The sequence below is a fragment of the Strigops habroptila genome, chromosome 2 (assembly GCF_004027225.2).
Source record: "Strigops habroptila isolate Jane chromosome 2, bStrHab1.2.pri, whole genome shotgun sequence".
NCBI classification, from domain to species: domain Eukaryota; kingdom Metazoa; phylum Chordata; class Aves; order Psittaciformes; family Psittacidae; genus Strigops; species Strigops habroptila.
This window is the reverse complement of record NC_044278.2, coordinates 114,682,096-114,694,050: the sequence shown is the minus strand read 5'-3', so window position 1 is coordinate 114,694,050 and position 11,955 is coordinate 114,682,096. Positions and strand designations below refer to the sequence as shown.

General features: G+C 38.8%; 1 protein-coding gene across 4 annotated transcripts in view; it reads right to left on the bottom strand.

The window, feature by feature from the left end:
- Positions 1-2,751: 2,751 nt before the first annotated feature.
- GRM5 (glutamate metabotropic receptor 5) overlaps positions 2,752-11,955 on the bottom strand; it is a 253,121-nt gene continuing 243,917 nt past the window's right edge. The window contains exons 10-11 of one of the 4 annotated variants that reach the window (XM_030476428.1): positions 10,842-11,003; positions 2,752-4,883 (exon numbers count right to left, since the gene is read on the bottom strand). In XM_030476428.1, coding sequence (XP_030332288.1) covers positions 4,061-4,883; positions 10,842-11,003 — 985 coding nt within the window. In that variant the 3' untranslated portion in view covers positions 2,752-4,060. The remainder of the gene's footprint in view (positions 4,884-10,841; positions 11,004-11,955) is intronic. The other 3 variants (XM_030476429.2, XM_030476432.1, XM_030476431.1) reach the window with 3 other exon arrangements.

The window sequence follows — 11,955 nt, the reverse complement described above, 5'->3', positions numbered from 1 at the left end:
TGCTTTTGTAGCTGGAAATTGATGGAAGAAGCCAGCACCTTGCGACCAACTAGGCTCCCATGAAACATCAGCAAGTGCTTTGTGGACCATGGTCTAAAAATCTCTGGTCTAAAGCATCTGTATGAGTCTAGGCACCAAATGTTCAGATAGAAATACAAGGAAGCACATCTCTAAATGTCATGCAGTTGTTCTTCAGAACCAATTTAAAATGCAGTTCTTCTTCAGTATTGCTAACACTTCTTCCCAGCTGGCCTGCCAGAACAATTCATTTTATTTCAAGAGCACAGATTCCAGAAGTGGTTACACCTTCACTCGTCAGGGTTGGCCTCAAGAACAAAAGAAACAAGTGATTTTTCCAAGGTCCCTGCAGTCAAGAATGACAATTGTTTCAACTCCTTTAATTCCCTTTCTGGCAGCAGCACTAAGTTGGAAGGCAAAGTCAAGCCATTCAGTTGGTAATTGCACATTCTTTAGTTAGATTGGGAAGTACTCATAACCGTACCCTTTGCTTTATGTTTTCACCCTGCCAATTAATCTTAATGCCCTAAACAGACTAGCATACAAACAGCATAATGAAATCATATATGTCTTTCATGAGTTTCTTTTTCTTGTGTCAAAATATTTGGCTTCTATCAAACGACTTTCCAGCCTTTCAGATCTCCTACTGGGCTCTTTTGAATTACTACTACAGTCACTACCTTCTTCTCACAAAAAAAACTTTCCTCCCTTTGTTGAAATCCAAGCATATAATTCAAAGTGAGACTGGTACATTCAAGCTTGTACAATTAAAATGAATTCTTCCTTCTTTAAATGCCATTAAGGCTGATCTATCTTTCATTAAAGATAGACTGACAAAAAGGAGGTACAATCTCAGCAGGGTCCATCCTTGGTTCCTTGTGCAATTAAAATTTCTGCTGTGGCTAAACGGATACACAAAAATGCATGACTTCTCCCAGAGAAAGAATGAACAAAGTGCTCAAAATTTGGGTTGTATAACATTGGGGTTTTAGCCTCTTACAACATGGATTCAGGTGTTTGAGGGGTTTGTATGTGTGTGGGTGTGCACACATGCATGCATACATCATCTTGGCAATATGTATGAAAGCTGACAAGAAGCTCTGAGCAATAGCTACAGCCAAGGTTGAGCAGAATTGCAATTTGGGAGCAGAAGAGGTATATTTGTGCTGAGTCATGGTTCGACAGTTTCTATTTCTCATTCCTTTTTACCGATTTTATTTTTGAGAAAAGATTTTTATGTCTATCTGTATAATCCTTATTTTCATTGTCGATTGTTTCACAGTGCAGTGAAGCCCACAGATTTTAGCAGGATTACGTTAGTATCAAGTGTCCACCAAACATAAGAAAAGACTACAAAAACTGGAACCTAAAAGGCTAGGAAAAGACCAAGGTGGAGAATGTTCTAGTAAGGACAATTGGTCAACAGCTTAAAGAGTATGAGAACAGATAGTAATAGAAAGCCTTTGAAATTCACACTAACTATCTCAGTACATTCTGTGTATATCAAAACAATATTGTACTGATGGGAAACATATATTATCATATAAGTATTCCATGAACAACATTTAAGTGGTCCATAATCCCTAAACAAGAATGTTTGTGTCACAGACTGATTGGACATGCTCTTCCTTTGAATGTGGGTTGTAACCTGTGAAGAAGATGGTTTCTGCTAAAGACATGGCGAGTTAAGGAATGATGAGACATGCTAGTACTGTGAACCAGGAGGGCAAACCCAAGCCCTGGTCTGGAAACAGTACAGCTGCACGGAACTGAGTCTGTGCTAACCAGTCGTGCAAGGGGCAAGAACTACACATAAGCAGCAGAGACCTACAGTCATGACTTGGTGTATTGACCTTCTTTCTGGAGTAGAGTTGTTTTGTGACCTGCTGATTCATGCTATAGGCATAGCTAGTAAACGACTTTACCTGGCAAAATAAGCATGCCAACAGGCTGCTAATGGATAACACTTCCTTGTGCAGGATGTACGGAGTCACTACTGTATCTCTGTGAGGTGCTAGCCTGGATTCAGTCATCTATTACTTTTGGTTTCTAATGTTGTTGAGCAGCAAGTTGGTTTGCAGCATGCAATGGTGAAATTAGCTTTCCAAAGGAATAGAAAATGCGCTTTGCTAAAGTATGTGAATGTGCTTTCATCTTTCTTTTTTTTGTTTGCTAAAATATCTATTATTTTGGACATGGGGAAGAGAAAGGGAGTATGAATTTCGATTACAAAATATTTGTTATCTTTGAAGAGATAAGATTGAAAGGTTTTGAAAATGAAACATAGCAGCCTTATTTCAAGGCTCCCTTCCAAGAGGCTGTCTTCTATATAAGGCTACATCAACTCAATTTTGAATTGAAGTACATCACTCACCACTTCATACTATCCTTAAATAAAATAAAACAAAACAAACCCATAAAATTTTGGCACCTGAGGACAGCTTTGTCACAAGGAGAGAGCCAATACAGTGTGCGTTTAGGGCCTGACTTACAAGTTCTATGTAACCATACCTATCAAAAATTATTTAGCTCCTATTCAAACTTTAAAACCCTTCCCTGCCCATATTAAAAAAGTGCTGTGACAGTATGAAGTGCACTAAAATGTACTACCTTGATACAGGAAAAGAATATGAGGAATCCCCTTGCTTCTATCAGTTGCTAAGAAACAAAGAAAGACTCTGTTGGTTCATGTCTCATTAGGTCTTCTCTGTTTTAACCTTTGCTCTGTATTGCTTTGAAAGTATTTTTTCTTTTTTTTCTTTTTTTTTTTTTTTGTCACAGTTCATAGCTGCAAGGCATCAGCAGCTAAATACAGTTAAAATCGATGCTTATTAAAGAGTAGCTAAATCACCTCTAAGCAGATTTTGACATAGGGTTTTCTTTGCCCTGTATATGAATTATGATTACGACAACCTTTCCACTGACAGTCAGCATTCATCATAATCCAGATCAGTCTCCTAGAATTCTGTCATTCAAAGTATGGAGAAAATCCTTAGGGTGTTTACCTGTTCCTTAAAAGCAAAGACTATGGGAGCCCAAATAAGTATTTTAACTGGTAACGTTAGCATAAGAATGTCCATAGAAATGTTTTAATTTCTGTAGGGAGTGCAGCTATGATATAGCTTGATAGTGCTGCTAGAAAGAGAATATTCACCTCAACAACTTGCCCTGATAAGGGAATTACAAAACAGTACTCCAGAAAATATTTTTTGCTACGTCATTATTAGTTGGCAACATGGTGAAATAGTCAGGAAATCTTCCTTGGATTTTGTTGCTGTGAAGGTGAATCCAATGTTAACAAATTGAATTTTTGATACTGATAGAAGAGAATTTCATAAACAAATGTGTAGGTTGAGAAGTCACTTGTAAAGCCCTCCACATTGCAGTCACTCACTGCAAAGCCTCAGCTTAGTGTTATCCACGTGTAACGTACCACGGACACAATATGCTTCAACAAAAAGTTTGGTAGTTATTGAACATACATTACTGCTTTTTGAGATCTTCATAAAAAAAAAAAAAAGAAAGAAAGCTTGACAGGTTGGTCCCAGATTTGAGTCTGTTAGAAAATGTACATTCAATGTTTGGTCTTCTATTCTTGATAAAAGATCAAGGTTCACTTCTGGGTAAGGAATCAGCGTAAACAAACCAACCATTGTACAGTTGTTTACAATCTAGTTTCCCCCCCGCCCTGTATATTGTACACACGGTTCATTGTAATACTAAAGCAAAGCACTTGGTATGTGATTGATTTAACAGACTCCTTATAAGCCCTCAAAAATGGATTCAGTGTTTCTGAAAAGCCCATGTTTTTTTAAGGCCACGAAAATCTGCCGAGAGTCATTTTGTCTTTAAAACAGCATAATTAATCTGATGTTTCCACTTCTCAAGTTACTCCTCTTCTTGCTCTCCACTTCTGACAAGATGACCCAATGCCTCTCACTCTGTCTACGTAAACACCGGAGATCTTGAAGGCTTGGCTGTTCCCTCACTACTTGCTTGTAGTAATTGAGATCCAATGTTCCAACGTTGTCTTGAACTACATTCACAACGAAGAAGAACTTTGAGTATAATCTCTGATGAGGAGCGTGTCATACTTTGGGGAGGACGGAATACAGAGAGCTGATTCAGAAACCGGAGAGCTGGGAGATGCACTTCCAGAATCGATGGAGTCTCTAAAAGGAGAAGGAGGAGTTAAAGCTACCAACTCCTCAAGGTCTTGCTTGGTTGATGGGGTCTCTGAAGCGCCTTCTTTGATGCTGCCATTTGAAGGTTTCCTAGCTGGCTGTGAAGCGCCATTAACTTCAATGGCAGGAAGAGGTTGAATCTCTGCAAATGTGGTCATTGTCGTAGGGAGCTGGATTTCCCGTGGAATCAAGTATGAAGAGCAGAGAGGAGTGGACACCATTGTCCCTGGAGTGGCTGTTGAAAGCATCATAGAGTTCAGCTCGCTGATATTGGCTGTGAAGCGAGTAACCACACTACTGATCTGCTCCATGAGGGAACCTTGAGAGGAGCTACTTCGCTGAGGAGGCTCTGACTGGAAGGTGGGGGCATCATCTTCTGTTCGGCTAACGGAGGCAGTTCTGTGGCTCAGGGTGCTGATAGGCGAGGGAGTCTGCGGTCTGTACTGAGCTGGGTATTGCTCTTCTGCTTCTGAAACATCATAAAGTGTTTTGGCACTGGCCTCAGGAAATGTAGCGCTGCTACTATGTCGGCTACTATCTGTGCTTTTGGAAAAAGGCTTGATCACTGCAGTTTGATTTGGGTTCTCTTTTTTGTTGATGTGGATTGACAGCCGCTGCCAAAGGTGTGCTCCTCTGCTGCTTTTCTCATTCTGGGCCCAGGAAACTGATTTCCCATTAGAGCTGTAAACAGAAATGAGATAAGATGGTAACTTGCATCAAAATTGATGGCATAATCACTGTACCTATACCATGGGTATGTGGTATCCCAGAGCTGACTGTATGATTATTCATCATAAAGCTGACTGTAATTTCATCTATATCTATTGCAATATATCTGTATCTATCATTTATACCTATATGTTCTAGGAAAACAAGAAGAGTGTGCCAGTTCATTTCACAAGCCATTTCGTGCCTCCAGCTGTGACCTACTCTTGCTAGTTCATGACCACTACTGACCCCTTTACTGCTGCCATTGGGACACAGGCAGTGTTCATCTTGGGGAAGGGAGCAGTTTGATGGCTTTCCTTCTCTTGGAATGGTGTCAGAAAGGGGGGCTATGGCACTGATGGATGCATGGAGGAGTGAGGAAGAAGTAAATGCTTGAAAGGAATAGGTGAGAGACCTGGACTAGCTGCATTACAGGTGGCAGGTGTGTAGGTTGGTCTGGGAGCATTCAGTGTTAAGGAGCTTGGTGTAGGATGCTGGCCATGGATTCCTGGTGTGGGGCAGGGAGTATAGGCTGGGAGATGGAGAAGTGTAGTCTGTTATGTCTGGGGGAAAAATACCTGTTTATAACCTACTACTTGAAAGTGCTGGAGCAATATTCATAAAGGAGTTAAACTGGTTGTGGGTGCAGAAACGGTTCTAATGGGTGACTTCTTCATCAAGGTACTTGGTAAGTTAGTCACCACCAGCTTAAAAAAAGTAACTTTTAATGGCAGGTCAGCTTATAGAATAAAACTATATTCCTAGTAGGAAAGAAATAACAGACAATATATAGAAGCAGCTCCTCATGATGACCTGAATTTGGAGACAGCAATACACATTTTGCTCTACTGTCCTGCAAAATGAGTCCTCTCAGGGTAATTTCTCTTCTGATCCCATCATACCCTCCTCGTTATCAAAGTTGCTTATTTTTCTTCTCTTGCTACCTAGGAAAAGCCAGCTGTGGCACTTATAAAGACATAGTATGAATCCATTCCTTTTCTTTTTCATCTTCCTTAGGCTGATGAGCTGGTGTTTATAGATACATTAACCTATAATTCTTGGGATTAAGAAAGACCATTAGAAATATTTCTTAACTGAAACAGACAATGACTCTGAAATTATGTCAACAGGAAAAACATACCCTCCACATACAAATAAGCATGATTTATATATAAAATGCAACAGAACTTTAAACAATTCACTTTGGTTTCCAAAACATTTGCTAAAGCCATTTAGGATTTCAGAAAGACAACCACATTGGAGACCCTGGCAAAGTATCACAAATTGTTTGCTTGTTTGTTTGCTTTGAAAGCCTGAAATAGATAAACTCACACATTAGTCTGCAGTGTAACAGTTTGCAAGACACATAGTTTACTAAACACAAATGACTTTATACCAGCCTTTATGTGGAGGTTTGCCACATACTATCAGTTTAATAGCTCTTCCAGTCATCTAGAAGAAAAAAATTATGTGCTGAGTGTAAACAAAACCTTCTTGTGGGTTCACATCCATGATTACATTGCATGGAATTATGATGGATCATGTAACACAACATATGCCAACAGCTTTCCCCTTCAAAAGCAGCATGACAGAATCCAGTAGACAAACACAACATAAACCAGTGGGTATTTTAAGAGAGGCTAGACTGGGAGATGATCTGTGTGAGTATAGAAGGGTTCAGCCCTTTTCTGCAGTTGTCATCTAGAACTTTAACGTCATCTGGACGTTAACTGTTATATACCTACGCCAGAATGCCAGGCAGAACAGCTGGTGCCTTGTTTTGCTGTACCTCAATCAGAACAAGAGAGAAAAGCTAAATCTAACCTGTAGCACTGATTACTTTGAATTTTTGCATCACTGTGGATGCAGTTCTGAGCTGAATAGGAATTGGTACTAACATCTTCCAGAGGCAAATCATTGCTTCTGAGGACCGCATGCTCGTCTCACTAGAACATGTACTCAGTGTGCGTTGAAAGCTGTTTGAGAGCCATGGCTCCTTGGTCATGCTGAGTCCTGAGCTCTGTGGGAGCTTGGTGCCAGCAGCAGGATCTGCATACTTTGGAAGGTGAGATCTTGGTCCTTGTTCTGGTATGATGATTGTGATACCTCCTTCCAGCTCCTGCTGAGTTTGACCTGGACCAGGAGACTGGGTGACCCAACACTTGTAACTTTGATCCAGCAGAAAGAGAGGGCCTAGTTCCAGTTCTGGATGTCCTCCTTGGTGGAGTCTCAACTCCTGCTGAGTTCAGAGCTCAGATTTCAGAGCTGCCTACCACACAGGTGAAATATGCCCTTAACAAGAAGGGTTAGCCAATGCAAATAGAAATGCTTGCCAAAAGAAAGAGGTGTAATCTAGCACCATTCCTGACTTCCAGCACTAGCTTAGAATAGAGAATGTGTCAGTCCCTTCACAGTCACCCTTCAGGAAATGATTATTAAGTAAGGATATGCGGCTGAGGAGCCTGGGGAAAGGAAAAGGATGAAATCTGAGGATGTGTCCAGCCCTTGGCAAGGGCAGCTGACAGTTAAATCTTCAGTGGAGCAGCTGTCACCAGCCCCCAGTTTGTTTTTGGGTCAGTCTTGACTAATGCACTCGTTTACTGCCTTTGCACTGTGCCCAACAGTAACTAAGCTGTATATGTGACTCTAATGGAGATCTTAGTGCTCTAGAGGAGAACAGTGGCTGTTTAATGTAAATGTGATGCAAAAGCCTGAACTACCTGACCATCACTCATTGTGAATTCCTTGCTGTAAAAAAACTGAGTAGAAAGAAAGCAGCAATTTGTCAGTAAAGAATGAACCTTATAGTTAAAATCCTAGTAGTTTGCCGAAAGATAATTGGAATTGTTATCTCAGAAATGTATCATCCACTTTATTATGCTGCACCTACTTACTACAAAGTCAACACTGATCTGGGGTTTGCAATCATTTATTGCCTCTGTTTTCTTATATTGGTTATGATGCTGGGTTACAGATAAATTGCAGTGATAGTACTCTAAGGTTCTGCGCTAACTGCGTATTGCTACTCAAGTTAACTGGAAACCACTGCAATGCACATAATTTAAAAATAGAGAAATAAAGGTAGATCAGAGATATAGACTATGATGTCTACTAATGGAATTGTTTACATTCATTATGCCCAGCTCTGCCCATCCCCTTCGGTGATGGGAAACTTTAAGTCAGGGAAATTCTAGAGTTTTCTTGCAAACGGATTTTGGCTCCTTCAGATGAGAACAGAAGAATTACACATTTGAGCTCCTAAAGGAATTCCACTGGTAAGTTTGGCTGAATCCACATTTTTCTATCCCAATCTGCTTTTCTGCTGGCACATGGCACTGAATAGAGCAAAGCAGAGTACAGGTCATATTTGTAGAAGAGCAAACTCCAATCAGTGACATAATTTCCAAACCAAAATGTGAGCAAAATACTTTTCTTTTGGTAGAACAAACCCTTCTACATGTTTTGATTTGATTTGAAAGCTAGGCTTTTTCCCAGCTTGCTAGACCTACCATGATGTAATATATACAATACATGAAAATGGTATAAACAAGAGAGCTTTCAAAGTCTTTGATATTTTAAGTATTTCCTCTACAATGGTCCACTTGATGACAGAATAGCAATTAGTATATTTTCTCATTTTCTTCCCTTAATCTTTATAGTGAGACTAAAGTTTTGTCTTCAAAGCTTTGTTCTGTGTTCGTAAGGGATATTAACTTCTTTTTATCCAGTTAGGTGTTAAGAAAAGTGTTCCCCTCCCATTAGACCTGTTTCTGTTTGGTTTTTTTACTGTCTAGAATAGATCACTTTGTCCTTTGTTTTGGTTGAGGTAGCAGAATTTTTCTTTCAACATTTCTTGCTCTATTTTATGATTATCTATGAGATGAGGGTTTGTTTAGCCAGATGCTATTAAAGGAAGTCATTCAAAATACAAAAGAAATTAAAAACAGAAAGAGGAAGTGTGAGTCACAAAAGCTGAAAACTCTCATATTTTAGCAAGGTTGCCATTCTCATTAATTACCCGAACTTACTAAGATCAGTTCTAATGATGAGTGCCTAGGGACTAGTATTCGGACAGTTACTGATATAATGTGTAATTATATCAGTATTTGAAAAATATTTTTCCTATAAGTGACCTATATTTGAAAATAGGTCACTTATTCACTTGTTACTAACTTTAAATAAAATAGGAAAATCAGTTTAAAATTATGCAGTTTAGTATTTTCTAAGAAAGCTTAGAATGGATATATGCATAGTATTATTCAGCAGTGAAAACTGGAATACAAGGGGAATCAATAAAAATTAATACAAAATTTTAAGGAAATTTTTGTTCTGTATCATGTATCAATATCAGTATCTAATTCTAGATTTGAAATGATCCAGCTGAAAACAGATACTGGACAATAACTTGATGGAAACCTGTGTTATCTGTTTGCAACCTGTCCTCACATGAACATAATAAGGAATGATTTCAAATTCTTTAATTTATAAGTCAATGCAGGAAAGTTTGTATTTCAGAACACTGATCTAAATTTTCTTGAGCTAAAATTGGCAGCAAAGTTATGCTTAGATGTTTGAATGACTGAAGCAGAGTGTTGCATTCGAACTTGAAGCAATATCATTTTTTTAAGAAGTTGACATAGTGTACTGGTTTCAGCTGGGATAGTTTTCTTCCTAGTAGCTGGTGCAAGTGCTGTGTTTTGGCTTTAGTCTGAGAACAATGCTGATAACACACTGACGTTTTAGTTGCTCAGTAGCTCTTACCCTGATCAAGGACTTTTATATCACTCAAGTAATTTACCTTAAATTATTTCCATGCTGCTTGTTCTATAGAGCTAAATAACAATGTAACACAAAAGTGGAATAATCCAGAGCAAAAATTCATTTTGTCCAGTCTCAAGTTCTAGAAGTAAACAATATCTTTTGCAATTATTTTTCAAACAAGGAGAGCTGTTTTCTGTTAACAGCAAGAGCATTTATTCATATTACTCCTCAAAATGTAATCTCTTAATACATCCTTTCCTCATGAAAATCACAGCTGACATTTATATGAATGACTTTAATGTATAAGGGTGAAGGAAACTACAAAGTGAGAGAGAGTTGATGACAGAAACTTTGCCAATGACCTCCCAGTGCAGTCACCGGTGATTCTGGAGGCTAATGCCAGAGCTGTTTCAGCAGCATGCGTGGTCAGAATGGGAAATGAAATGTCTGATGTCTGAATGAAACATTTCTAGGACACCTATTATCATGACCCAAAATGCAAAAATCATAGAATAAGAATGGTTTGGTTTGGAAGGACCTTAAAGATCACCTAGTTCCAACTAGGTGGACCCTGCCCATGGGCAAGGGCACCTTTCCACTAGACCCTGTTGCCCATCCAAATAGTCTTATAAAGCATCACATGGTGTACCCATTATGGTTATTTTAATGTCACTTTTCACCTGGAAAAATCCCAAGCCATTTGTAATATATAGAGATAGTCAGGCGCTGATGTGAAAATAGTATTGCATGAGGGATTTGAGAACAAGAGCTGAATAATACTGCCCGGTATGAAACAGTACAGCATTTTCCAGACTGAAAGGATGTAAGTGGGATATAGTCAGTACCATGGAACCTCTTTGTCCTGTGAGATGATGAGGTTTTTGCATTATTCACAAATTGTCAGACCCCTGCATCTGTCTTTTTCCACCTGCACTTCATCCCAATGACTTCTAGCACTGGTCTGATACTTACTGACAGGAGAATGGCACCTACTTTCCTTTCTGCAACACCTACGTTCTCTCTAGGAGGTTCCCAGGCTATTTAGTGGCAACAGTGCTTGGCTCATGGAAATTTGACAAGGACCACTGGCCAGGACACTGTGGCTGGAGACAACAAAACACAGCCATCAAATGCAATTGCACTCTCTGTTAAGCAGCAGGTGTTCTTAACTGTTTGAGTAGGTCTTGCAGCTGACAGTCTTGCTGTGGAACTATTAGACTGACACAGTTTCCACTCTTTTTGACTGTTAGGGCATCCTCTTTAACAGGAACCTTTTTCTCCTCTCTACTTGACTCAGATCGATTACAGTCTGGAATGCAAACAGATTCTTCACTGTGAAAATATAAAATATAAAAAAGAAGTTTTTCAAGTGTACAAATATATGGCCAGGCACAACAGAGCTGAACACTGTACAACAAAATACAGTTGTTTGACATTTACATGTACTTTTCTGCTCTTCAAAATTCTCTTATATAGTGACTCCGGATAGCTTTTAAATGAAGAATAAATATCACTGAAAGAAATGCAATGTAGGAAAAATAAAATAATCCAGACAACACACAGACAAGAAACAGAATCCCAGCTGACAAAAAAATAATAGGCATGTATATATTTTATACAACACTCAGTGATGAATGTTCCTGATGTTACTTAAATAGTAGGGGTCCCCCAGGCATGTGCTATGTGGCGTTATAGTTAATAGCCTTATGTACGTAAGTGAGTGTTGTACCCAAGGGGAACATAATAATGTGCAAGTGTTTCACTGAACACCCTCCTGCAATGATAAAGTTCACCTTGTGATATGTAACACTTGGGAAAAGTAAAGGTATAATTTGGTCATACTGTGCTTAAAGGGTACATTGATAAATGCCTTACAGGGTTTGATAAGGAATGAGCAGATCTTTTAATAAATGGTAAACAAAATGCTTCTAACTTGTAGTAGAGTGCGATACAATGATACAACGCTTATTAAAAGTATTGTTTCATGAAAGATTTATAACCATCTGTAACACATGTGGGTTATTAATTTATTACTGAACATGTCTGGAGAAATGAATTTTCTGTCCCATGAGGGAGTTCAACATTTGGAAATCTGGCTGGAATTAAAATGAGATGAATAGCTGAAATTTCCAAGTATTTCACAGGAGTCAAATAGTTTGAAGTATCTAAGTACAAAAACATCAAAATGGCCATATTGAAACAGTTCATCCCAGTAACATTGAAAAAATGTAGATTAGATTATTAATTAAAATGGTAACATTGGTGTATACTGCCATGCAAAATA